At 52.9% G+C, this 25,343-nt stretch overlaps 4 protein-coding genes across 6 annotated transcripts in view; 3 read left to right on the top strand and 1 right to left on the bottom strand.

Moving 5' to 3' along the window:
- The window catches only part of Sars2 (seryl-tRNA synthetase 2, mitochondrial), an 11,618-nt gene extending 4,169 nt beyond the window's left edge, over positions 1–7,449 (top strand). Inside the window, exons 3-16 of the mRNA XM_028786193.1 lie at positions 593–622; positions 1,258–1,398; positions 1,477–1,531; positions 1,988–2,051; positions 2,330–2,435; positions 3,476–3,523; positions 3,714–3,822; positions 4,080–4,125; positions 4,204–4,291; positions 4,377–4,486; positions 5,846–5,939; positions 6,031–6,123; positions 6,208–6,273; positions 7,018–7,449. Coding sequence (XP_028642026.1) covers positions 593–622; positions 1,258–1,398; positions 1,477–1,531; positions 1,988–2,051; positions 2,330–2,435; positions 3,476–3,523; positions 3,714–3,822; positions 4,080–4,125; positions 4,204–4,291; positions 4,377–4,486; positions 5,846–5,939; positions 6,031–6,123; positions 6,208–6,273; positions 7,018–7,161 — 1,194 coding nt within the window. The 3' untranslated portion in view covers positions 7,162–7,449. The remainder of the gene's footprint in view (positions 1–592; positions 623–1,257; positions 1,399–1,476; positions 1,532–1,987; positions 2,052–2,329; positions 2,436–3,475; positions 3,524–3,713; positions 3,823–4,079; positions 4,126–4,203; positions 4,292–4,376; positions 4,487–5,845; positions 5,940–6,030; positions 6,124–6,207; positions 6,274–7,017) is intronic.
- A 990-nt stretch (positions 7,450–8,439) lies between these two features.
- Ccer2 (coiled-coil glutamate rich protein 2) lies at positions 8,440–12,115 on the top strand. 2 transcript variants are annotated; one of them, XM_028786195.1, is made up of 5 exons: positions 8,440–9,390; positions 9,579–9,619; positions 9,769–9,856; positions 10,167–10,687; positions 11,815–12,115. In XM_028786195.1, the coding sequence occupies exons 1-5, from the start codon at positions 9,228–9,230 to the stop codon at positions 11,902–11,904; spliced, it is 903 nt and encodes a 300-aa protein (XP_028642028.1). In that variant the 5' UTR covers positions 8,440–9,227; the 3' UTR covers positions 11,905–12,115. The 2 variants fall into 2 exon arrangements, with proteins under 2 accessions (XP_028642028.1, XP_028642029.1); XM_028786196.1 differs by having other exon boundaries at positions 8,443–9,075.
- A 63-nt stretch (positions 12,116–12,178) lies between these two features.
- Nfkbib (NFKB inhibitor beta) lies at positions 12,179–18,784 on the bottom strand. Its single transcript, XM_028786194.1, has 6 exons — positions 18,347–18,784; positions 15,004–15,109; positions 14,578–14,920; positions 13,341–13,429; positions 12,984–13,262; positions 12,179–12,343 (listed from the first exon to the last, which is right to left on the bottom strand). Exons 1-6 carry the CDS (start codon positions 18,523–18,525, stop codon positions 12,239–12,241), a joined length of 1,101 nt encoding a protein of 366 aa, XP_028642027.1. The 5' UTR covers positions 18,526–18,784; the 3' UTR covers positions 12,179–12,238.
- A 101-nt stretch (positions 18,785–18,885) lies between these two features.
- The window catches only part of Sirt2 (sirtuin 2), a 22,984-nt gene continuing 16,526 nt past the window's right edge, over positions 18,886–25,343 (top strand). Inside the window, exons 1-4 of one of the 2 annotated variants that reach the window (XM_028786186.1) lie at positions 18,886–18,967; positions 19,731–19,777; positions 23,890–23,938; positions 24,184–24,297. In XM_028786186.1, coding sequence (XP_028642019.1) covers positions 18,952–18,967; positions 19,731–19,777; positions 23,890–23,938; positions 24,184–24,297 — 226 coding nt within the window. In that variant the 5' untranslated portion in view covers positions 18,886–18,951. The remainder of the gene's footprint in view (positions 18,968–19,730; positions 19,778–23,889; positions 23,939–24,183; positions 24,298–25,343) is intronic. The other variant, XM_028786187.1, reaches the window with a different exon arrangement.

Below are 25,343 nucleotides of genomic sequence, written 5' to 3'. Positions count from 1 at the left end.
CACACACACACACACACACACACACACACACACACACACACACACACCAGTAGGGCCAGGAATGTAGCTGGGTGGTACAATGTTATCTATCATGCAGAAGGCATGAAGGTTTAAACCCAAATGAACAAAGTAAGTAACAATATAAAACAAAGAGGTACACTCACAGGAGCCCCCATCTTCCCCTCACAGACCCCAGGAGGAGGGAGCAGTTCATTCCCAGCGCTCAGCGTCATTACTTTTTTTTTTTTTTTTTTTTTTTTTTTGGTTTGTTTTTTCGAGACAGGGTTTTTCTGTGTAGCCCTGGCTGTCCTGGAACTCACTCTGTAGACCAGGCTAGCCTCGAACTCAGAAATCCACCTGCCTCTGCCTCCCAAGTGCTGGGATTAAAGGCGCGCGCCACCACCGCCCGGCCGCTCAGTATCATTACTGTCACTTCATGTTGCCATCTCGTGGCTCTAAGAGCAGAGAACCTGAGGCAGAGCAGGAGATTCAGATGTCATGCTCCTCTTTGAACTTTGACCTCTTCTGTCTCTTCTCTGAACCCCCAAACCCATGACCTAATCACCTTTTCCCCTTTCCTCCTCTCCACCAGGCAAACCAAAACAGTGACCAAGTGAAGAAGGTACTCAGGGCCCTGACGTCTGCACCCTCAGTGGGGAGGGCAGGGAGGGTACCATGTCGGTCACAGTTCTAGTTCAGGCAGGGTTAGGAGGTAAGATAAAAAGAAGAGCTTCCACTGGGGCCAGAGAGATGGCTCAGTGGTCACAAGTGTGTATTGCTCTTGCAGAGGGTCCACATCTGCTCTCCAGTGTGTGTGCGCACGCACACACACGTATACTTATGTAAAACATATGTATTAAAAACAAAGACAGTCTGTCAATTTGTGAAAATACAGCTGGTGTCAGGTGCACTAGAGCCAGCTCCCTGCTCTGATACTAAGTTTATTCTGAACCCAGCTTTCTCCCTTTCCAACAGAGGAAGACAGAATCGAGTGTACCTCCCTGATAGTTCCCTCTTGGGTAGTTCAGCTTGGCTCCTGTCTCCTCACAGCCAAAGCAAGAGAAAATTCCAGTTAGCTAGACCTGAGCATTGTCCGCATGATCTTGCCAAGTTGAGAGGAAACTCCGGGGCAGGGGGGGGGGGGCTGGATGAAAAGAAACATCGAGTGTCTGCATGGGGCCCTGCCATCAAAGCTGAGTCACGCTGAGTATCTGCATCCCTGACGCACCCCAAGGTAACCAACTTTGTCCTGTCTAGGACCCCCAATATCAGGGCCTGCGGGCCCGTGGCCGGGAAATCCGGAAGCAGCTTACACCGTTGTACCCCAGAGAGAGCCAGCTGGAGGAGCAGTTCTACCAGCAGGCACTGAGGCTGCCCAACCAGACCCACCCAGACACGGTAAAGGCCATTCAAGCTGCAAGGGAGACAGGGCATCCGGGCTTTCTCCTTCCCCCTGACACACTCCTCTTCCTGCAGCCTGTTGGGGATGAGAGCCAGGCTAGAGTGCTCCGTGTGGTGGGTGACAAGCCGGGTAAGTCACATCCCAGTGCTCAGTGTCCCTCAGGTCTCGGGCTGGGAGTGGAACATGGCAGGCCTTTGGTCAGGGTGGGGCTTGAGGGCACAGCTGGAACCATCCCTGCAGACTTGAGCGGAGGCTGCATCTCCGTGCCCTTCTTTCGCCGGGCAGCCCACGCTGGCATGGGTACTGCATGTCTGGCTGCTTCTCTCTTTTCTTCCTTGCTTTGCTTTGGTCCCCTCTCTCGGGGGCTTCTCTTCTAGCCCTCTCTCCACTCTCCGTCTGATCTCCTTACCTTCACTCATCCATTTCCTTCACCTTCTCCTCCTTCCTTCCCCTCGCTTCCCTCTCTTCCGTCCTTTCTGTCGGCTTCTCTTACCCCTTCCCTTCCCCCATGACCCTCTCTCTCCTCCCTGCTCTCTGATTCATCTCTCTTCCTTCCTTCCCCCATTGCATTCCACCTGCCACCAGCTTTCTCCTTCCAACCCCGAGGCCACCTGGAAATCGGCGAGAAACTGGACATCATCCGGCAGAAGTGAGCCCCCCCCATCCACCATCCCCCTCTGGGCCTCAATCCCCCTCAACCCATCATCCCCACACTAACAGCTGGCAGCCCTAACAGCTGGCAGCTAGCCTCCTCTCCTGCAGCCTTAGGGTACAGGGTGGACTGCCAGGGCTGGGCCCACCCAGCATGAATATTTGATACCAGGCCCGCCTGACATCTGTGCCTCTCTGCCCCCTGGGTACACGAGTCCTTTCCCCACCCAGCCTGGCCCATAGGCACTGCTGGTTTGTCTGCCTGTCTGTCTCTAGGCGCCTGTCTCACGTGTCTGGCCACCGATCCTATTACCTGCGTGGGGCTGGAGCCCTCTTACAGCACGGCCTGGTTAACTTCACTCTCAGCAAGCTTGTCAGCAGGGTATGGCCTGCCCGAGGACCTGCTTGGACAGGGTGGCACGGGTACCGAGCTTAGATGGATTAAGGATGCTCAAGGGGGCTGGGAATGTAGCTCAGTTAACTGGTACAGCGCTTGCCTGGCATGCATTAGGCCCTGGTCCCCCTGAACATGTCCGTGCACAGAGAGACGGTAGCACATACTTTATCCAGCAATGGAGAAGCAGAAGCAGGAGGATCAAAACTTCAAGGCCAACCTGGGCAACATAGTGAAACTCTGTCTCAAAAAAATAAAATTAAATTAAAAATTAAAAAACCAAGAGGCCAGTGTGCCGCAGCTCTCAGCCTCGGCAGCACATTGGTTCCTGTGGCGTCTGCGCTGCTCGGATGCTATTATTACGTCCCCTTTTGAGATGGGAGAATGAGACTTGAATGGAGCTCAGAGTTAGGCCCAGAGCCTGCACGTGTAGTCACTACCCCTTGCTTCCTGCTGCAGTGCAGGGTTGGGGGCACCTGGGGAACAGTGTCCACTGAGGCAAGGGGTCCGTGCCATCAAGGCTGAGGAGTTGCTGGCCATGGTGGGGGCATCACAGGCTGGCAGGTTTTCTTTCTGTTGTTCTTTTTGTTTCCTTCCTTCTTTCTTTTTTTTTCTTTTTTTCTTTTTTCTTTCTTTTTTTTTTTTTTTTGAGACAGGGTCTGACTTTGTAACCTTAGCTGGTAGTCTGGAGCTCCCTAAGTAGACCAGGCTGGCCTCAGACTCAGAGATCTGTCTGCCTCTGCCTCCTGAGTGCTGGGATTAAAGGCATTGGCCAAACAGATTTTTCTGAGGGCACGAGGGAGGCTTCAGGTGGGGAGGGGACATGGTAGAGCTGTACTCAGTGGTACCTCCAGCTGCCCTCTGCAGATAAACTGTGGGAAAAGCAGGGTGCTCGCAGCCAGAGAATGCCAATAGCAGGGTGCCAGGACTCAGGCCTCCGTAGTAGTGTCCCCTGCTGAGGGTTGGACTGTGGGAAGGCAGGACAGCCACTGTCCTCTCCTTGGGCTGATCCCCTCCCCTCCCTGCAGGGCTTCACCCCCATGACGGTTCCAGACCTTCTGAGAGGAGCTGTGTTTGTGAGTGAGACCGGGGTGACGGGCCCTCTGTCTCTCAGGAGACTGCCCTGGGCTGGGTCGTGGAAGTCAGTCACAGCATGGGAGAGAAAAGCAATTCCAGATGCTTTCTAAAGGAACAGCTGGGGTGGTGACCTCAGCATTAGGGAGGCCAAGGTTACCCGTTACCCAACTCCCTGCACCCTTCCCCCAGGAAGGCTGTGGAATGACACCAAATGCCAACCCATCTCAGATTTACAATATTGACCCCTCCCGCTTCGAAGACCTCAACCTGGCTGGGACTGCAGAGGTGGGGCTGGCAGGTAAGCAGCTGCCTGGGTGATGGGGGGATGACAGCTCCCCACAGGGGACAGATAACTACCCTAGGGCTAACACATACAATTGTGTAGACTGTTAACTGCCGAAAATCACAGGGACTCTAGGATCATGTCCTCTGACATAGGCTTCTGCTGTAATCTCATGTGACTTCCTGCAGGCCATGGCACCCCTGGCTAACCCCATCCTGTGACTTCCTGCGGACAGTGGCAACCCTGGCTAACCTGCCTCTCTCTCCTCCCAGGGTATTTCATGGACCACTCTGTAGCTCTCAGGGACCTTCCAGTCAGGTGATGCCCATTTCCTTTACTGCTAGACCCATTGGTAACATCTACCCTCCCTGACCCAACCTCCCATCTTCCTATCAGGATGGTCTGTGCCAGTACCTGCTACCGGGCAGAGACGGACACCGGGAAGGAGCCCTGGGGGCTGTACCGAGTCCATCACTTCACTAAGGTGAGTGGCGCAGGCCTGGATGGCGTGCACAGGTCCCCTCCACCACCCAGGACCTCTTTGACTCAGTGTCCCTGCCCTGCCCCAGGTGGAGATGTTTGGGGTGACAGGCCCAGGTCTGGAACAGAGCTCGGAGCTGCTGGATGAATTCCTGTCTCTGCAGGTGGAGATCTTGACGGAGCTGGGCTTGCATTTCCGGTGCGGAGATGGAGCTGGGTGGGACTGGTAGGGGTTGAGGGAGGGAGTGGGGTCGACTGGGCTGGCCTACCGCCTGCTCCTTTCCCCTAGGTGGGGCCTCTGGGCTGTATAGTTTCTGTCTATGCATCTTTTGTTTTATAAGAGCAGGGGAAGTAAAGCTGCCCCCCGCCCCTCAGAGCTTCCCATCTCTAGAGTTTGGTTCAAGAGACCTCATTGTCCTCCAGGGTGAAATGGGGGTGCAGAAGGGAGGGACCAGCTATCACAAGGCCCACTTGTTCTCTAGGACACACAGATTTACTGAGGGCCGAGGAAGGCTAACTTTTACCCAGGCAACTCACTACAACAAACACATAAATAAAAACAAACAAAAAAACAAATTAAAAAGCAACTGAGAGTATGCAACCAGGTGGCAGGTCGCACACCTGTAACGTCAACACTTTCGAGTCCGTGGCAGGATTTCCATGAGTTCAAAACCAACCTGAGCTACAGAGTTCCAACAGAGTGGAACCCTGTCTCAAAATAAAACAAGCAAAACAGAAAAGGCTTGATGTTGTGGTTCACACTTAGAACCCGAGCACTGGGAAGTCTGAGGCAGAAGGATTGCTGTGAGTTTGCGGCCAGCCAGGACTACATGAGTGAGACCTTATTTCAAAGGAAACAGAAAACAAGCTCAGAAAAGTGCCTACTGTGTGAGCAGGAGGACCTCAGCTCTGACCCTCACACCCACACAGGAGCTGGGGGTGATGGCAAGAACCTGTCCCCTAATGCTGGAGAGACAAATGGCGCCCCACAGCTCACTGCCCAGCCTGTCTAGTGGAATCACCGGGCACACACAAACACAGGGCCCAGAGATGCACACCTACAACTTGTGATCTATAACCCCGACACTTGTGATCTGGACCCTATTCAAAGCCATCCTCAGCTACACAGTGAAGTCTAGGCCAGCCTGGGCTATATGAGACCCTATCCCCCCCCCCATACTCCCCCACCCAGAAAGAAAAGGGGAAAAAAGTAAAGACAGAAAAGGCCAGTTAGAACTCCAAAACTGGAGGTGCTGCTATAGACCATAAGAATGGTAGGGTGAGTGCCCACAGACAGCCGCATGGTCTTTCCTCCTCACCTCGGCCTTCTGTCTCCTGTGGATACCGCCTCCCCAGCTGCTGGTTCTTTTCTTCCACTGTGATCTTACCCCTTTCCCTCCTTTTTGGTTGCCACTGCAGCCTCCTCCTCCTCCTCCTCCTCCTCCTCCTCCTCCTCCTCCTCCTCCTCCTCCTTTTCCTCCTCCTCTGCTTCTTCCTCCTTCATTCACCTCCTTTATAGCCTTCTCCTTTATCCAACGTCTTTTACTCTTGGCCTCAGGGTGCTGGACATGCCCACCCAGGAACTGGGCCTTCCTGCCTATCGCAAGTTCGACATTGAGGCCTGGATGCCTGGCCGGGGCCGCTATGGAGAGGTGAGAGGCCTGGCCTAGTGGGCACGGTTGGTACAACACTGGAGGATGGGCCCGTTCCCCCAAGACAGCCTCTCTGTCACTTCCGTTCCAGGTCACCAGCGCCTCCAACTGCACAGACTTCCAGAGCCGCCGTCTGTATATCATGTTTGAGACCGAGACGGGGGAGCTGCAGTTCGCACACACGGTAAGGCTCACACTGTGTCTCCACCTTCCCATCCCAGGGCCAGGACGAAGTCAGAGCCTGACCCTGAGCGTGCACTTCTTCCAGGTAAATGCCACGGCTTGTGCTGTCCCCCGTGTCCTCATCGCCCTCCTGGAGAGCAATCAGCAAAAGGTGAGCGGTCCCCCGAGTCTGGAATCTCAGGTTTGAACAGGACGACTGCAGATTCAAGGCCTATCTGGGCAACTTAATAAAAACCTGTCTCAAGTTAAAAAGTAAAGGGGGGGGAATAAAAAAAAATTAAAAGAAGGTCAGGGCATGGCTCAGTGGGGCTGGGGGCGTGGCTCAGTGGTAGAGCCCCTGGCTAGAATCCCCCAGTGAGGGGCTGGGGGCGTGGCTCAGTGGTAGAGCCCCTGCCTAGAATCCCCCAGTGAGGGGCTGGGGGCGTGGCTCAGTGGTAGAGCCCTGCCTAGAATCCCCCAGTGAGGGGCTGGGGGCGTGGCTCAGTGGTAGAGCCCCGCCTAGAATCCCCCAGTGAGGGGCTGGGGGCGTGGCTCAGTGGTAGAGCCCCGCCTAGAATCCCCCAGTGAGGGGCTGGGGGCATGGCTCAGTGGTAGAGCCCCTGCCTAGAATCCCCCAGTGAGGGGCTGGGGGCGTGGCTCAGTGGTAGAGCCCCTGCCTAGGATCCCCCAGTGAGGGGCTGGGGGCGTGACTCAGCGGTAGAGCCCTGCCTAGAATCCCCCAGTGAGGGGCTGGGGGCGTGGCTCAGTGGTTAAGAGTTTGACTGGCATAGAGAACACTCTGGGCTCAATTGGCAGTACCAAAAAAAGGGAAACAGTATGAGGGTTGAGACTTTCACCAGCAGCTGAGGGGAGACCTTGAGGAAGGGTAGCATCCTAATAACTGCTCTGTCGCCAGGATGGTTCAGTCCTCGTGCCCGCCGCTCTCCAGCCCTACCTAGGCACTGACCGGATCACAGCCCCCACCCACATGCCTCTCCAATACATCGGTCCCAATCAACCTCAGAAGCCCAGGCTCCCCGGCCAGTCTGCAGCCAGATGACAGCTGTCTGCTCCAGAGGCTGGCATTCTAGAGACCCCTGATACTTCGAGCCTTTCCCCTGCAGCTGGTCCTGATATCTATGTACTTGTCTTTCCTTCCTGGATCCTGAGTCTACCTCTGTCCCTTCCCTGGCGGTGAATTATTGTCAGTGACCCCTGCTATCACTGGGGTTGTCAAGCCAGAGGCATGTCTCAGCCTGTGACAGGAAGAAGGCCATCCCAGCTTCCTCTTCCCACCTCAGTGCTGAGCAGAATACCCACAATAAATGGTCAGGTCATGAGAACAGAATCTTCTGGATCTGTAAGCACAGGAAGTGCTGGGGACTGCTTTCATTGCCAAAGCATCAAAGAGTCTGTGGCTGCCTACAGGGCTCATGCTGGGTGGCTTCAGGCTCCCCTGTGGAGCTGAAAGGATTTCAAGGCCTCTCCCTTCCTCTGGGATAAGGCCATCACCCTCTGATGGCTCCCTCAAACTGAGCCAACTTTATTCTTATCCTTAGCCCATGGTCCCCGACTCTGGTGCTGTCCAAAGTGTCCCATTCATGGCAGCTGACCCCAGATGCCATTGCCTACTTCCCAGACACTCCAGGCTCTTTGCCTGCACTAGCTCCTCCCCTGGTGGGTTGTGCTCAGCACCTTGAGCAGCTCCAGCCACCCTTCACACGCTCCTTGGTGGCTCTCCACCTCTAGTGGGTTAGCAAACCAGAGGCATCACCTTCAGAATGTTCTAGAGTTTGCAAGTTGCCCTCTCCTTCCTCAGCCCTGTTCTTTATCTGGTCACTCCCCCCCCCCCAACCTGAATAGTCACAAGAGACTCTCCAGAATTCCAAATGTCACACAATCACAGAAACTAGAGCGGGCAAAATCACGCCCCTGCTAGAGCACGAGGCAAATCATAGCTGCTACAGACAATCCGAAGCATCCTCATATCCCACACCTGGTATTGAAGCAAACATGCTACTGTTTCTCTCTCTTTTTTAAAGATTTGTTTATTTTATGTATGTCAGTACACTGTCACTCTCTTCAGACACACCAGAAGAGGGCATCAGATCCCATTATAGATAGTTGTGAGCCACCATGTGGTTGCTGGGAATTGAACTCGGGGATCTCTTGAAGAGCAGTCAGTGCTCTTAACCGCTGAGCCATGTCTCCAGCCCCTATCTCTCTGGTTTGTTTGTTTGTTTGTTTTAAAAAAACCAAAATTCTCGCCAGGCGGTGGTGGCGCATGCCTTTAATCCCAGCACTTGGGAGGCAGAGGCAGGTAGATTTCTGAGTTCAAGGCCAGCCTGGTCTACAGAGTGAGTTCCAGGACAGCCAGGGATACACAGAGAAACCCTGTCTCAAAAACAAACAAGCAAAGGCAGGGAAAATGTTACTGGGGACTTGGTTGGTGGCTTACTGAGAAAAGGAAGGGCTGTGCTAGGGTGACCTTAGTTCAGATCCTTGGAGTCCACATAAAAGCTGTGTGTCTTGTAACCCAAGACTAAGTGGACAGTTGGTTGGATCCCAGGAGCTTCCTAGTTAACTGTTCTATCCCAAAAGTCTAACTCCAAGTTCAATGAGAGACCCCGTTTCAAAACAAAGTGGAGAGCAGCACAGGAAGACGCTTGCCATTGACTTCCGGTCTCCACACGTGCATACACCACACCACACATGTGGTACTGGGGTAGCATGCGGCCCTGTGAAGTTCCCAGGGCAGGGCACCGTCCAAGCGCCCCTCATATTTCGTCCTCACCACAAAGCTCTGGAGTGAGTTGTCACCAAAATCTAAGAAAGTGTCTTAAGCAATTGTCCCAGCACTGAGCAGCTGGTGGATGATGGAGAAGGGACTCTCACCTCTGGGGAAGTAGGTTTAGAAGGATCCACTTTCCAGATGAGCAAAGAGCCGAGAAAAGAAGAGTTGCCCAGTTCCCACGTGAGTCTCTGGGGAGACCCTCCCCCATCCGAGCTTCTGAGCCAGAAGCCCAGAGGGGTGCATGCTTGAATGTGGGTTCCTATGAATAATTGAGGTTCCTAGAATGCCCCACAGCTGTCCCCTCTCCCTGAGCCTGGGAGGGGGTGGTGGTGATGTCATTTCCTCCCCTGCGGGGCCACTATACCTGGGTTATAAGGCGCTGGCACTGGCTGTCTGCCCAGCAGAGAGGTCCCGGGTCTGGACTCCCCACCATGTCGCTCCGTGTACCCACCTCAGCGGCACTGCTGCCGCTGCTGGCACTGCTGCTGGGGGCTGGTGAGTCCACGGCCCACAGAGGGATTGGGTGACAGGGGAGTACACCTTAGATCGGGCTATAGGTGGGCAGCTGAGCTTGCACAAGGGAACAGCACACTTGGCGGGCTGCGGACTGGGGTGCCGGTGGTGGGAGATGAAGGGGAGTTGGGTTCAGTACCATGAACAGCAACCGTTTTCTTGCTCCACAGCCTCCTCAGCTCCCCTGATGCCCAGACCCTCCAAGGAGGAGGTGAGCGGAGCCCTTCCTTGCCCTCCACATCCCGGTTGGGTCCCTTCTCACTTCTCCCAGTACCCCCACCTCTTTTAACCCTGTAGCCACTCTGTTCTCCCAAATCCCTGGCCCTTGACCTCTGTCTGACAGTTCATCCTTGCTCCCAGCTAACCCGGTGTCTAGCAGAGGTGGTCATGGAGGTGCTGACACTGGGCCAGGCCCAGAGAGGCCCCTGCACAGCTCTGCTCCACAAAGGTAGGGACGCTGCAGCTCCCTTCAGAATCCCAAGATCCTTTTCCTACCTCCCTACTAGCTCACAGTGATTGGGGGAAGAGTTCTCTGGTCTGGGTGAGTGTGCTGCTACTACTCACAGCCCCAACTGAAGGAATGTGCCTCCCTTAAAGCTCCCTGCAGGATGGGGACTAGGCAGGGAACATCTGCAGCCCGGGACCCCCCCTTCAGTGCTAAGCAATTCCCTTCATGATGTCAGGAAGGGCTCAACTCTTCGGGGACTGTTTCTCAGTTGACTGCAGAAAGATCATCCTTCCTATCTTTTCCCTGCCAGAGATATTCGAGACAGAGCCCCATGGCTGTGTGTGCCCTGAGGAGAAGAGGTTGCTGGGTAGAGACTTCGACAAGCAGGAGTCTGGAAAGATGACGTCCAGCCAGGAGATAAGGGAGGAGGAAGAGGAGGAAGAAGCAGAGAGGACCCACAAGTCTGAGGTGCGGGAACAGGCGGTCCACACTCAGCTCCAGAGCCAGCTTCACCAGGAGGAGGAGAAAGAGGAGGAAAAGGAGGAGGAGGAGAAGAGTGAGCCAGGGAAGACCGCTGAGCATATGTGGAAGCCATATCTAGAGGGTGCTGGAGACCTCCAGAAGCGGGTGGCTGAGAAAGCCAGCGATGCAGAGGCGGCCCAGTTTCAGGCAGAGGAGAAGGGCATGCAGCTACTGGACGGAGGCCGGAATCTGTGGCAGGGGACCAAGAGGGTCGGAGGAGAGAGGCATGAAGAGTCCTCGAACCACCATCACCACCTGGAGCAGCCAGGCACCAAGGCCAAGCAGGAGGAAGAGGTTTTAGAGCAGGAGGTGAGTGGAGGGGTGAGACTCCAAAGGCGTCTCCTAGGGCTGGGCCACACAATGTGACATCTACCATGACGTGGGTCAGAGTGACCAAGTGTGCACCAGGACTAGGTAGCAATGCCCAAGCAGGGACAGTGACCAGGAAGACACCTCTAATTACCCAGAAGCACCAGAGTTAGCCATCATTATCTGTCAAGTAAGTCAGTTCCCACTGAAGCTAGCAGCTGCTCTCTGGTTCACGACGCTAGTGACAGAGGCCACTGACTAGGCCACGCCAAGCTGAATGTCCCAGCAAGATGGCTCAGTGGGTACAGACACTTGCTGCCAAAGTCTTGCAAGCTGAGTTCAATTCCTAGATCCCACATGGTGGATGGAGAGGACCGACTTCCACAGGTTGTCCTCTCAGCTCTCCACACATGCTGTGGTGCACATGTGTGCACACACACACAGTAAATAAATGCATACACTTGTTTTGTTTTTGTAATTATGGGCTGGGGAGATGGTTTGACAGTTTAACAGTCCCTTCCAGAGGACTCAGCTTCGATACCCAGGATACATGGTGACTCTGTAACTCTCATTTCCAGGGGATCATATGCCCTCTTCTGGCCTCCCTGGGAACTCCCTGGGAACTAGGCAGACATGTGATATACAGGCAAACACCAAGTTTTGTTTTGTTTTGTTTTGAGACAGGGTTTCTCTGTGTAGCCCTGGCTGTCCTGGAACTCACTCTGTAGACCAGGCTAGCCTCGAACTCTCGAACTCAGAAATCCGCCTGCCTCTGCCTCCCAAGTGCTGGGATTAAAGGTGTGGCCACCACCGCCCAGCAAACACCAAGTTTTAAAAAATTAATTAAATATCACCTCGGATGGGAGCAGCAATCAAAATGGCCATCACGTTACCTAGGGCTAGAGCTGTAGGTTCACGGTGGCACGTGTCACTAGCATGCACAGGCTCTGGAGTCACTTCCCAGAATTGCTACATAGACCAGCTGTGACAACACACATCTGTGGTCCCAGCACTCATAAAGAATGCAGAGATCAACGGTGGCGGGCTGTGTGGCCCGCCATGCCGCTCTGGTGGGCAAGCAGAGCTTTTGGGTTTGTAGGTGGTGACCATACTTCTGATCTCCCCAGGAACACGATGTGGAGCGGCTGGAGCGCATGCAGGAGCAGTTAAAGAAGGCGACCGCCATGCTGGGGGAGGCTCTCGGGAGGGAAGGCTGACCCCTCTCTACTCCTTCCCCACGCTCCCGAGCTCAGGACCGTTGACCTCAGAGCCCCCCTTCGCCGGGCATCCTGCTCCACTTCCAACTGGCAGGGACTGGAACGCAAGGATGTGCCTGAGAACCAAGCCTGAGTGGGCGGGGCTGGGTTCAGGTTGGCCCCGCCCCCAACTCCTTCATCCCTCTGAGTGAATAAAGCACAAAGCAAAGCACCCTGGCTCACACCTGGCTTTGGAGGGACCTGCCACAAGCAGGGAGGCAGTGTCAGTCTGGGCTCTGGCTGTCGGGTCTGAGATTTTATTAAACTGGAAACTATATTAATATTAGAACTTAAGTCAGGCAGGGTTGGGGTCATCAGGAAGAGGTTTGGATGCCTGGGAAGGAGGAGGTAGCTGGTTTTGGCTCCTGCCACTGTGAACCACGATGTCATCATATTCATCCTGGGAACAGAGAGGGATAGCACAGGGGTCAGGCAGCTGCCACCCTGCCCACTGCCCAGGTCACAGCACCCAAAGAATGGGGTGTCACCGTGAGGCCTGTGTTCTCATGCTCAGCACGCCACACTGGAGGCCACGGCTCTGTGCCACTTTCTCCCACTACGTGGCTCTTCTCCCCAGGCTCCTGCCTCACCCACCTTCAGCCCTTTCGTGCTACACTGACCCCTACCTGGGGTGCGCTGTCGCCTGGGATCTTCAGTAATGCTCCCCTCACCACTGGCTGGGGTCTTTCCCTACCATCAGTCTTCTGGACACTCTGACAAGGTCACCACCAACCTATCCCGCAAGCTCTCTATCCCCTGCTCCCATGGTCACTCCGCATACAGGGTCTCACCACGCAGCCCCTGCTGGCCTCGCACTCACACCCACCTGCCTCTGCCTCCTGAATACTGGGATCCTAGAGGTGTGTGTCACATGACAGACAGCCCTAACTGTCCGACTGCCAGTGCCACCCTTGCACAAGTCTATGACCGTTTCCCACATCTCATGCGCCCTCCTCTGGAGTCCCTGACAGCATCCGGCCAGGTTTTCCTGTTGCTGGTTTGCCCTGACCCCCAAGCTGAAATACCCATTCCTGACTCACGCCCTCATCTCTGTTGTCACTGTCGCTGTCGCTGCCGCTGCTGCCGCTGCTGCTGCAAGGGCTAAGCTTATCGTCCTGGTCATCAGGTTCAGGAGCCCCATGGGCACGGAGGAGGCGGGCAAGGACGGGGTTGGGTCGGAGCAGGGCACTGCCAAGTGGGGTGCGGCCCCCGTACATGCGGGCAGTGGGGTCAGCACCAGCTTTCAGGAGAAGCTCCAGCACGCTGGCTGTCTGGGCTTCTACTGCCAGGTGCAGAGGGGTCCGGCCACACGTGGGCTCCTGTGGGAGTGACAGAAGCTCAGTGAGACTGACAAGGGGACAGTGCCTTCCCTACATTGGTCCACCACAGTGTCTTACCGGTTTATTGAGGTCTGCCCCAGCATCCCTGAGCAGCCGGACCATCTCTGCATCTTTGTGGATGACAGCAACATGGAGTGGGGTGTGGCCTGGGGACAGAGCAATTGGTGTCATGATGAGGTAAGGAGCCTCGGCTCTGTCTTCAGCCTAGGGAAGAGCCCAAGGGCTGGCTTCTCAAGTTCTTCCTAGGTATGCATATGGGCTCCTGAACTCCAGAGACCTAAGTCTTGGGCCTTAGCAGCCGGTGTGTGCAAGCCTGAGTCTGCCACATCTGGGATCTATGGGGATGAGGCCGGGGACTTTGAATGAAAGCACATAATCTGTGGACCAAGACACAAAGTCTTTGATCTTCCTTCACAAGGAACAGAGACTTGACTAGCATGTGCAGTCCTTGAATTCCAGCCCCAGCACCATAAATAAAACAAAAGATACAATGACAATAACAATAAAAGTCCCCAAAGGGACCTGGGGCTCAGGACTCTGGCTACCAGATGACCTCAGTCTATTCCTGAGGCCTGGCTGAGAGGGTAACCCCCGTGTCCTCTGTCTGTGGCTGGGAACATGGGGTGGATTCTCTCATCGTGAGTAGGCTGGGCTGGTGGCTTATGCTTGAGAACAATTCTGGAGGGAAGGCACCTTGCAGGTGGGTAGCCCCAGTTTAACTATGTCATCTCTGGATCTGTGGGTGACAGGTCTGGGTTATAAGTGGTTTGATGACTAGATCTGTGGGAGAGGGACCCTATATGTCCAATTCTTAGTACTCCTGAGACTGTGTGGAAGGCCTTACTTAGTCCAGATGCTCGGATTTTCGGAGCCTAGGGATGACTTCCCAAGGAGGTAGTTTTGCTTTGGGGGCTTTGCGACAGTGGTTCACTAAGTAGCACAGGCTGAATTCGACCTCGTGACTTTTCTACCACCCAAGTGCTAGGACGAAGTGTGTGCTTGAGACAGGGTCTCCTGTAACCTAGACTGTCCTCTAACTAGCTAGATAGCACCAAGGATGACCTTGAACTCCTGATCCTCTAGCTTCCAAGAACTGGTATTATAGGCACACAGCAGCACACTGTTTATGCTGGGGATCGAACCTAGGGCTCTAAGTATGCCTGATGAGCACTCCCTCGACTGAGGTATGTCCCAAGCTATCAGCTGCGGCTCAGGTTGGGGGAGAGGAGCTGGGAGCCTGGTGCCCTGGGTCTGGCCAGGAGCTCACGTCCTCCCCAGGGCCCGGGGCGCTCACCATCATAGTTTTCAGCTTCTAGCTGCAGTCTCCAGTCTTCGTCATGTGGCCCCTCTTCCTCCTCTTCATTCTCTGGGTTGGGTTGGGGGTCCATGGCAACAGGGGCGTGGCTGGTGTCTGGGGTATGGTCCTGGCTCTGAGTGAGGTAGGTATCTGAGGCATCTCTTGGGTGGCTGGGACGGGGCTGGAGCAGTACGCATGCACACTTGTGTGCCCTCACACGGCAGGCCAAGTGCAATGCTGTGTGGCCCCCTCTCTCAGCTACCAGCACTCCTGCGCCAGCTGCATACAACTTCTCTACTGCAGATGCTTCCCCAAGGATGGCTGCTAGGTGCAGGGCTGTCTACAGGGATGGAGAGAAGGGGTTAGGGCTACACTGTCAATCCTGGACCTGCCTCCCTACAGCAACCATCCCCAGTGGCTCACTTGGCCTAGGTCATTCTGCAGGTCCAGGTACTCAGTGCCTGCAGAGAAGCCCAGGAGGAAATCCAGGAAGGGCTCATGCTGATGTATGACGGCCAAGTGCAGGGCTCTGGGGACAAAAGGCAGAGGTCAGTAACAGAGTGTCTACTGTTTGCTACAAACCGTGGCCACAGTTGGAAACATTTCAGTGATTGGGAGAATCAGGGGCAGAAGTTAATCCAGCCACTCTGTCTGGCTGGTTGGCGTTCTGAGATGAGACAGAGTTTTCATAAGTTGCCCACACTGACCTTGGGTTCAACTCCCTCCCACCTCAGCCTCCTGAGTTATCTGGCCCACAAGCCTGTGCAAGTAGGACCAGCTACCAACGTTGTTTCATCTGTGTTTACTAAGTAATATAATCAGGCGTAATGGCTCCAATTCCAGCATCTGGAAAAGCTGAGGCAGGAGGATTTTTAGTTTGAGGCTAGACTGGGTAACACAGTGAGTTCTAGACCAGCAGGGTTAAATACTAAATAATGAGATTCTATCACACACACACACACACACACACACACACACAAAATGCTAGGCATGGTGGCATGTGTGAGAGGCAAAAGCTGTGATTTCTGAGAATTCCAGGCTAGCCTGGTCTGCATGGAGTTCCTGGTCAGCTAGAGCTATATTATGAGACCTTGTCTCAAATAATAATAAAGTGATGGACAGTTGAGGCAGACACCCAATATGAAGCTCTGGTCTCCACACTTAAACATACATGTACACAAAGACAAGCTGGGTGTGATGGCTCTGCTCTGCACCACACACACCCACACACACACACACACACACACTCCCACACACATATCCATACACCCCCACACCCCCACACATACACACTCTCACACACACACACACACATACCCTCACATATACCCACACACACACTCCCTCTCTCTCTCTCTCTCACACACACACACACACACACACTCCCTCTCTTTCTCTCTCTCTCACACACACACACTCTCACACACTCTCTCCCTCTCTCTCTCTCACACACACACACTCTCACACACACTCTCTCTCTCTCTCACACACACACACACACACTCTCTCTCTTTCTCTCTCTCACACACACACACACTCTCACACACTCACTCTCTCTCTCTCTCACACACATATACACACACTCCCTCCCTCTCTCTCAAGGATAGACACTGAGACACTGAGAAAGATGCTAAGTAAGAAGCAGGCCAGAGAATGAAGGTAACTAACCACGTGGAAGACACAGCATAATTTAAATGGGTTAAATACGTTATGAGTTAGCCAGGGAATGAGCGAAAGCTTGTAGCCAAGGTATTTACTAATTAATTAGTCCCAGAGTGTTTACTGTTGGGAACTAAGTGGCCAGAAGAAAAAACAGATTAATTTCTTTTACAGTAGTGTTCAAGGCTAGTCTGAGCTACACAGTGAGACACTGACTTAAAAAAGGGGGTGGGGTGGGCAGCTGGGAAAATATTTTGATAAGTAAAGCACAGTGACCTTAGTTCAGAACCTACATAAGAAAAAGCTGGGTGTGTCTGGAGAGATGGCTCAACAGTTAAGAGCACTCACTGCTCTTCCAAAGGTCCTGAGTTCAATTCCCAGCAACCACATGGTGACTCACAACCATCTGTAATGGGATCTGATGCCCTCTTCTGGGGTGTCTGAAAACAGCAACAGTGGATTCACATACATAAATTAAATAAATAAGTCTTTAAAAAAGAAGAAAAGAAAAAGCTGAGTGTGGTTGTAAGTATTTATAACCCCAACACCAGGGAGAAGGAGGCACCAAATCCCTGGGGTGGAACACAGAGGTGCACACCTTTGATCCCAGCACTCAGGAGGCAGAAGCAGATGGATCTGAGTTTGAGGCCAGCTTGGTCTACATAATGAGTTCCAGGCTAGACACCTGTCTCAAAGAGGAGGAGGAGGGTGGAGAGCAAGAGATAATCTCTGAGAGGCTCTCAGGCCAGCTAGGCTAGCCTATGTGGTCAGTGCTAGGCCAGTGAAAGACTCTGTTGGTCGGGCGGTGGTGGCGCACGCCTTTAATCCCAGCACTTGGGAGGCAGAGGCAGGTGGATTTCTGAGTTCGAGGCCAGCCTGATCTACAGAGTGAGTTCCAGGACAGCCAGGGCTACACAGAGAAACCCTGTCTCGAAAAACCAAAAAAGGAAAACATAACGAAAGACTCTGTCTCAAAACATCAGCCCAAGGTTGTCCTTTAGTCTACACACACACACACACACAGCCAACCTCAGCTACAAAGTAACCTCAAGGCTAGCTACATGAGACTGTCAGAAACACACAAACAATAACAAAAAACAAAAAAAAAAAAAAAGGAAAGAGGAAGATAAAGAAATTACAAAAACTAGACCCAAAGTAACCAGAGGAAAATAATAAAGGAACAAGAACCGATAAAGTAGAAAGTGAAAAATAAGAAAATTAAGGAAACTACTTCTGGCTCTTTAAGATGAGTGTTCGTTGGGTTCCCCTCGTAGGTCAGGCACTGAGTCACTGAGCACACGCAACAAGCACAAAGGACAAGAAAATCCCGGGTACAATCCCTTACGCACACCATCACCACAGCCATCCCTTTCCCCGGCGTATCTACTAATCAACATTTCCTGCCTTTTAATTTTTCTTTCAGTCTCCCTTTCCTCCTTTTCTTCTTCCCTCCTTTTTGATACCGGGTTCTCTCAGGCTGTCCTCAGACTAGTGATCCTCCTGACTCAGCCCCTTGAGTGTTGGGATGACAAGTGTGTACCGTCACACTCAGCTAAACTAAAACCAGGGATTGGAAGGTGGTCGTTTGGGAGAAACATCTGGCTAACAGATGAGGCCTATCCTCATAGAATCGAGTTTCTAAATTGTATGTAGCTCTGGCTGGCCAGGAACTCAATCGGATAGCCTCTAATTCACAGATCCACCTGCCTTTGCCTCCCAAGTGCTCAATTGCAGGGTCAAGGCTGGACGACTTAGGGCCAAGAACTAATTTTGGAAATCAAAATCTGGCTTATACAAGAATAGCCAAAGATCAAAGGCCACATCTGGAAGCAAGAGGTCAAAAGGTGTGGGAACTAGAGCGGTCGGAAAGGTTCAAATCCGATTTGGGGATCAGGAGCTCAAATTTAAGAGTTAAAAAATGGTGAGACACTTGCCTGTGAGTGAAAGGGGACTAGTCTCACAATTTAGTTTGGGGGTTATGGGTCAGGAAGTCCAGCATCGGAAATCAGAGTTAGGAACGAGACGATAAGAAGCCACAGGAATGATAGGCTAATGGGGACTCAGGTAAGATCCTAGGGCTCAGTTTGGTAATTTAAGGTTTACTCACGTGTCCCCATCCTCAGTGACGTAGCCAAAGACTAAGGGCGCCCAAGACAGCTCTGGGCCAAGCTCCGCGCTCAGACCTGGTCCTCCCGGAGCCGCTGCGTCGGGACCTAGAGAGCCCAGGCCGCTGTCACACCATTCATCGGCGTCCGCAGTTTTTCCCAAGCACGCGACCCCGGCCATGGCCCCTGCCACCTTGGGTGGCCCCCTGTGGTCGCCTACTCGTAGCTGGTCTCTGCCGTGAGCTCCAGCACTTCCGCCCTGTCGGGAATTCCCCAACACGCCCCCTCATATACCCAATCAAAATGTGTGAAATAGCTACACCCCGCCCCTGTACCGCACCAGAACCAATCAGAATAATGAGGTGGACATTCGCTCGCTGAGTTTCCCCACATTTTCCAGACGCCCTTTATCAATATGGCCGCCGGCGCCTGGCCTTTTGGGATTTGTAGTTTGACAGCGTGAGAGGAACACTGTACCAAAGCGGTTATGGGACCGCGTTGCCTACCGGGAGTTGTAGTTCTCTATCATATCTTGGCTCCCTTGTTTCCGCTGCCGTCACGGGACAGAGCAGTCGGTGACAGTCCCGACGGCCCCCACCCCGCTCCCATGGCCGAGCCGGACCGTGAGTTAGGGGCCCTGGTGGGAGGGTGGGAGGCTCGGGCCGCGCCGGGGCCTGGCTTTGAGCTGCAGGCCCTGGGGCCCGAGGGCAGGCTCGGTGGGGCGAGAGACAGGATCTGCCTGAGGGGAGTGGGATTCGGAGGGCTATTGCTAAGTGGTCTGGTCGGTGTTGCTAGGTTGGTGGGTTTCTGGATTGTGAAATTTAAGGGTCCGATTGCCAAGTTCTTAATGATCGCATTCCTCGCACTTTGGTTGCTGAGGACCCTCGTTGCTAAGGACCAGAGTTACCACGATCCCGGTTGCTAAGGTTGTCTGTTGTTAAGGGCAACTGTAGGATGTTCAGGGCCCCCCGCGGCCCCTTTCTATCTCATTCCTTCAGTTCTTGTGCCTCTCCTAAACCTCCGACCTTCACTGCACCTCCTTTCCCACACTCAACTCTCAGCAGAAGTATCCCTACTTGAAAAACTTAGCCCTCCCTCATTCTCCCGCCTTGCAGACGCTACCATATCCTGCCTAACTCTGAAACCTTCCTTCAGTCCGGGTTTGCCTGCTTTCTCCTCCTAAACATTCCCCTCCTCAGCCTTTTCACGTCACACGTTCTTCCACTCTAAAATATGCCTTTTCGCATCTCCGATAGTTTTACTACGGTCCCTGACTCCAGGAAAATTAGGTTGGTGGGTCCTCTTGTCCCCTCCGCCATTGTGAACCCTTCATCTGTTTAACTATTTCCCCCCACTGTAACCACGTCTGCTCCCCCTCCTCCCCAGCCTCTGACCCTCTGGAGACCCAGGCAGGGAAGGTGCAGGAGGCTCAGGTGAGATGGGGAAAGGGGTGGAGGGAAGGAGAGAGATGGATTTGGTTCCACGTGCGCACTGGGGGGAGGTGGCAGGGGAAGGCTTTTACCCAAGGGCCCTTGGCTTATGGCCCTGATCCCTAAGCCCATCTGGGGATTAGTACAGCCTCCTGGGAGAATGGTGGCTTCTGGGGACTGTCAAGAAAACTGTATAGCCTCAACCCCTGGTTCCCTTCCATATTGTCCTGGTTTCTTACTGTTGCCCGTCCCATCCTCAATCCCCTCTGAACCTCATTTTGCTAGACCTGGAAGAGACAGTTTTCCAGTTCAAACCCCAAACTCTGATCCTATGAGGTGGGGAAAGGACCCTATAGGGCTTGTTATGAAAGTATCAAAGCTGAGTGTGGTGCCAGCCACCTGTAATCCCAGCACATCTCGGGGGTGGGGGAAAAGTTGAGGCAGGAGGATGGAGAAAGGAGAGATAGCTTGCACCATATAGTGAGACCTGGTCTCAAAAAAAGGAGGGAGAGAGGGAGAGAGCATACCCTTGGAATGCAGGGCAAGCTGTGTGTGTCAGAGATCATAGAAGATTCTAGCCAAAATTTTCCTTGGTGGAACCCACAAACTGATCTAGGAACAAGACCAAGATATAGTCACAGTGTTGTAAGTGAAGTGACATGGGGTTTTCTTATCACTGAGATCGGAGATGGTGTTCCATGCGGGGTATGCAGACCTGAGATCGAGGAGGAGGAGTGACTGTTTCAGTACTTGCATTGCTGGGGTGGTCATCTATTAATACTCTGCCTGCACGTTAATGTACACGGCCTCCTTTAATCTTTCCAGCGTGCCCGTGACGGGAAGGCCTTTCACGGCCACGTTACAGATGAGGAACTTAGTTGGTGAAGGTTGTTAACTCCTGTGTCCTTTGGGTAGAGAGAAAGGAGAGGGCTTGAGATTTACGAGAGAGAGGGCTCCACAGATGCTGTGGGTTCCATGAAGAGGTAGATGAACCATCTCAAAGATGTTTGGGACATCTGCCAATGCCTCCAGTTCTCCCAGAGGCCAGGCCATCCTAGCGCGCTAGAGGAATGCTTCTCTGCTTTCCTAATGCTGCAGCCCTTTAATGCGGCTCCTCACACGCTGTGGTGACCGCCAACCATAAAATTATTTTTTGTCGCTATTTCCTAACTGTGATTTTGCTACTTTTGTGGACTATAATGTAACTATCTGATATATAGGATATCTGATATGGGACACTGGAAAGGGTCGTTTGATCCCCAAAGGGATTGTGTCCCACAGGTTGTAGACAGCGCCTACCACCACTGAATGCCAGCACGCTCATCTTATGAGATCATGCTTCGAAGGGAGGCAGGTGCAGAAGCTGTGGTCAGCAATACCCCCCATAAGTACACAGCAGAGCTGTGACAGCCTGCTGTGGGTCTCTGGCATCTTACTTGTCTGGCTCCCAAAGGAAGGCCTAACGCCAGACCAAAAAAAGGTTTCGGAGTCAAAGGGGTTCTTAGTGGCCAAGAAGCTGTGCGGTGTCAATTGCAGTATTATCTTGATGGGGCAACACAAGCAGCAGCCTCAGTGGCCATCGGGAGAGGGAGTCAATGAACCACGGTTCATCATACAATGTGGCACTGTGGAACACAATAAAGAATGAGGTGGGGGCTGGAGAGCTGGCTCAGTGGTTAAGAATGTATACCGCTATTCCAGAAGACCTGAGTTCCACGTACCAGGCAGCTCCCAAGTGACTGTAACTCCAGTTCTAGGGGCCCTGACTCTATGGTCACGTGCACACACTTGTAGACATGTGCACACACATACACATATACACATAATTAAAATAAGGACATGCATCTGTAAAATACTGTGTAGTGTCATACTCTGGCAAGACCCATTTCTAAGACAATGAGCAAATGAGCAAAAACTCATGCAGAGAAAACACATTATCTCTATTTAACTGTTGATTGATTTTGCTTTGGTGTTTTGTTACCCAAAGGCTCAGGAGGCTGAAAAAGGAGGATTATGGGTTGGAAGCCAGGATGGGTGAAACAGTAAGACTTGTATAAGCTCTTTTTTAAAGTTTTTAATCTTTTTTTTTTTTTTTTTACATTTCATGAGCATTGGCATTTTGCCTGCATGTAATTCTTTGTGAAGGTGTCAGATCCCCTAGAACTGGAGTTACAGACAGCTGTGATCTGCTGCGTGGGTGCTGGGAATTGAAGCAGCCAGTGCTCTGAACCATGGAGCCATCTCTCCAGCCCTTCTTTTTACATTTTTAAACCTAGCTTGTTTGTGTGTGTATGGGGGGGAGGGGTAGGATGCACAAGCCACAGCACATGTGGCGATCTGAGGACAGCTGTTCTTACTTCACACCATCAAACTCAGGTTGTCAGCTTAGCCGCAAGCACCTTTCCCTGGCGCACCATCTTGCCAGCTTAGGTAATTTTTAATATCTCTGAAGAATCGTTTTAGAGTCAGGCATGGTGGTGACACAACTCTGTAATCCCAGCACCTAAAAAAAACAAAACAAAACAAACAAACAAAAAAAAAACCAGATGGATCAGGAATTCAAGGTCACCCTCAGATACATAGCAAATTGGAACCAGCCTGGGCTATGTAGGACCTTGTCTCAAAACAATAAAAAACAGAACAACAGATGAACAACAGAAGAAAGGAGATTTGGAAGCAGAGTAGGGAAGGGATGGTGTGGGGACCTTCGAGCCCTTCTGGCCTCCCTTTGAGCCCCAGGGAGTTGACTGTGTTGGTCAGACTATTTGTGTCATCTGCTGCAAGGCCAGCCCTGGGCTGGCCTCAGTCAGCATTTGTTCAGTGGCAGATGGTTCTGGAAGTCCTGTTATCTAGGCTGGGCACTAAGTGGTAAGCATAGATAAAGTCCCTGCCCTTGTGTGGCTGATATTGTGGTGCTCGGTAGATGTTTGTGATTTGGGGGAGAGGGAGGGATCGAAGAAGAGGTAGACTGCCCTAAACAGGCCATCGTCTGATCTAAGACAGAAACCGAGTCAAGGAAGCCATGGCAGGACCCCAGGAGAGAACAGGTTGAACCAGGTGGAGCTCTGGGGTTGGGGGAGGGAGTCAGTGAAGGATGTTGGGAGGCCGACATCCCAGTGGGTCCACTGGGAACTGGCATGAGGGTGGTGGGGTAGGAAAGCCGACTAAGGGACAATAGGGCCACTTAGTATGGGGATTGGGAGCAGGAGCTGGTTCCAGAGAGATGCCAAGGCCACTCTGGAACATGGTCGGAGCAGGGTGGGGTCGCCTTGAGAGGCTCATGTCTGGTGACAGAGAATCGGCATTACCAATGACTAGGCTGTGGCATAGTAGCTGTGGCAGGTGGCCCAGGGAAGTGGAGTAGGCCAACCAAGAGGCCCAGGGGTTCGCTGCTGAGCTTCACAGCGACCTCTGAGCTACATGTACAAGTTGAGGCCCACGGGTGTGGAGGTCTAGCTCTAGTGGTGGTGGTCACCTAGCCTGCACGAAGCCCTGGCTTCAGTCCCTAGCGTCCTGTCAGGCTGTGCTGGCCAGCTGGTTACAGTGCTGGATGTGCTCCCCAACACCGGAATCCCAGCTTTGGAGGGGTGGAGACAGGAAGATCAGAAGTTCAAGGTCACAAAGACAGCCTAGGCTACATAAAATCCTAACTAAAAAAGCAAGCTAGGCACGGTGGCACGTGCCTTTAATCCTAGCAGTCAGAGAGGCAAGTAGGAATATAGTGTACATAGTGAGTTCTAGGCCAGCTGGGGATATATAAAGTGAGGCTCTGTCAGAAGAAAAAAGATGGGGCAAGCATGCTAGTGCATGCCTCTAAACCCAGGCCACAGAGCCAGATGGATCTTCAGGAATTCCTGGTCAGCCTGGTCTGTATAGTAAGTTCTAGGCCAGCCAGAGAGACCCCATCTTGAAAGATAAGGCCTAGAGGAGAGCCAGGTCCCCTCTCTACAGGCAGCCTTTCCCAGAGCCCTCACACTGGCCCTGTACTTCTTCAGCCCACCTCTCAGTCAGAGCCCTACTCTATTGGAACCAGGTTGTCACCCATCCCTTCCCTTCCCTTCCCCTCCCCGCTAACACCACTTCTTGGGCTTGGCCATCCCACCCACCCCTTCCAGGATTCAGACTCGGACACTGAAGGAGGAGCCACTGGCGGAGAGGCAGAGAGTAAGTGTCCTCCTGGAGGAGGGCAGGGAGGTGATCTGGGGTCTGGGATTATGGGGTGGAGTTCTGGGGAGACTCCCTCAAAAGTACCAGGAGTGATAGCCAAAGCGTGTAACAATGGTTTGGGTCGGAGGCTGCTGTCTGTGGGAGACATTGGGAGCTCGGGTGTGGGTGTTGGGGGATAGTGAATCCCATGCTTGAGCCTGGCTCGATGCCCACCTGGCACTGCCTGTCTTGTTGTTGGTCAGTGGACTTCCTGCGGAATTTATTCACCCAGACCCTGGGCCTGGGTTCCCAGAAGGAGCGTCTGCTGGACGAGCTGACCCTCGAGGGAGTGACCCGCTACATGCAGAGCGACCGCTGTGAGTCCCGACTGCTTGGCCACTTCTCCCACTCTGGGCCCCAAGTGACTTCATATTTTTGGGGATAGGAGTAGTAAGAAAGCTGTATACACTTGTAATCCCAAACTCTGAGCAGATCAGAAAAGGATCCGCATTTCAAGTTAGCCTCAGCTATACTGTGTGTTTAAAGCTAACCTGAGCTACATAGGAGTTTTCCAAAAAAAAAAAAAAAAAAAAGGAGGAAAGCCAACTCTCGGGATGGAGAGATGGTTTAGCAGTTAAGAGAACTGGCTGTTTTTCCAAAAGACCTGGGTTGGGTTCCGAGGACTCACACGATGGCTCACAACTATCTGTAACTCCAGTTCCAGGGGATCCTACTGATGGCCACCGTGGGCATAAGGATGCCTGTAACACCCAAACATTCACGAAGGCAAAATACCTATACACTTAAAAAAACTCAGCTTGCCGGGTGGTGGCCATGCATATCTTTAATCCTAGCACTTGGGAGGCAGAGGCAGGCGGATCTCTGAGTTCGAGGCCAGCCTGGTCTACAGAGTGAGTTCCAGGACAGCCAGGGCTACACAGAGAAACCCTGTCTCAAAAAAACAAAACAAAACAAAAAACAAAAACAAAAGAAAACAAAAGGAAAGAAAAGAAGAAAGAAACTCAGCTCTAGGAGAAGCCAGAGGATCGTGAGTTTGAGGGTAGCGTGTAATCCATGAGATTGTTGACTCAAAGAGAGAAAAGAGAAAGACAGGAAACTGGAACTCTAGTCAAAAAAGGAACATGCAGACTCTAAGCCTGGAACGTGAGGGAGCCAGGCTCGAGGCCATTGTTCTCGGACCTCAGAAGTCTGTCTGCGTAGGGCAAAAGAAAGTCGTAGGGCAAAGGAAAGTCGGGCAGCTCCTGCTCAGGAGAGTACCTTTGCACTTAAGAACCAGGCCACACTGGCCCAGACTGGGTCACTTGACTGCCCTGAGCCGGCTTCAGAGCCCAAACCTGAGTCGCTGCTTTCTTTCTTTTCTTTTTTCTTTTCTTTCTTTTTCTCTCTTTCTCTCTCTCTCTCT

The sequence above is a fragment of the Grammomys surdaster genome, unplaced genomic scaffold (genome assembly GCF_004785775.1).
Source record: "Grammomys surdaster isolate TR1022 unplaced genomic scaffold, NIH_TR_1.0 125430, whole genome shotgun sequence".
Classification (NCBI taxonomy): Eukaryota; Metazoa; Chordata; class Mammalia; order Rodentia; family Muridae; genus Grammomys; species Grammomys surdaster.
This window is presented reverse-complemented; position numbering and strand designations above follow the sequence as displayed.

What these genes read in the sequence shown, in the direction of transcription:
- Ccer2 (XM_028786195.1), top strand. Translation starts at nt 9,228, where the DNA reads ATGTCATTTCCTCCCCTGCGGGGCCACTATACCTGGGTTATAAGGCGC. An exon ending in GGCACTGCTGCTGGGGGCTG is followed by an intron (nt 9,391 to 9,578) that starts GTGAGTCCACGG and finishes CTTGCTCCACAG; the next exon opens with CCTCCTCAGCTCCCCTGATG. An exon ending in CACAGCTCTGCTCCACAAAG is followed by an intron (nt 9,857 to 10,166) that starts GTAGGGACGCTG and finishes TTTCCCTGCCAG; the next exon opens with AGATATTCGAGACAGAGCCC.
- Nfkbib (XM_028786194.1), bottom strand. Translation starts at nt 18,525, where the DNA reads ATGGCCGGGGTCGCGTGCTTGGGAAAAACTGCGGACGCCGATGAATGG. An exon ending in TGCAGAATGACCTAGGCCAA is followed by an intron (nt 14,921 to 15,003) that starts GTGAGCCACTGG and finishes CCATCCCTGTAG; the next exon opens with ACAGCCCTGCACCTAGCAGC. An exon ending in GTGACAACAGAGATGAGGGC is followed by an intron (nt 12,344 to 12,983) that starts GTGAGTCAGGAA and finishes CTCTGTTCCCAG; the next exon opens with GATGAATATGATGACATCGT.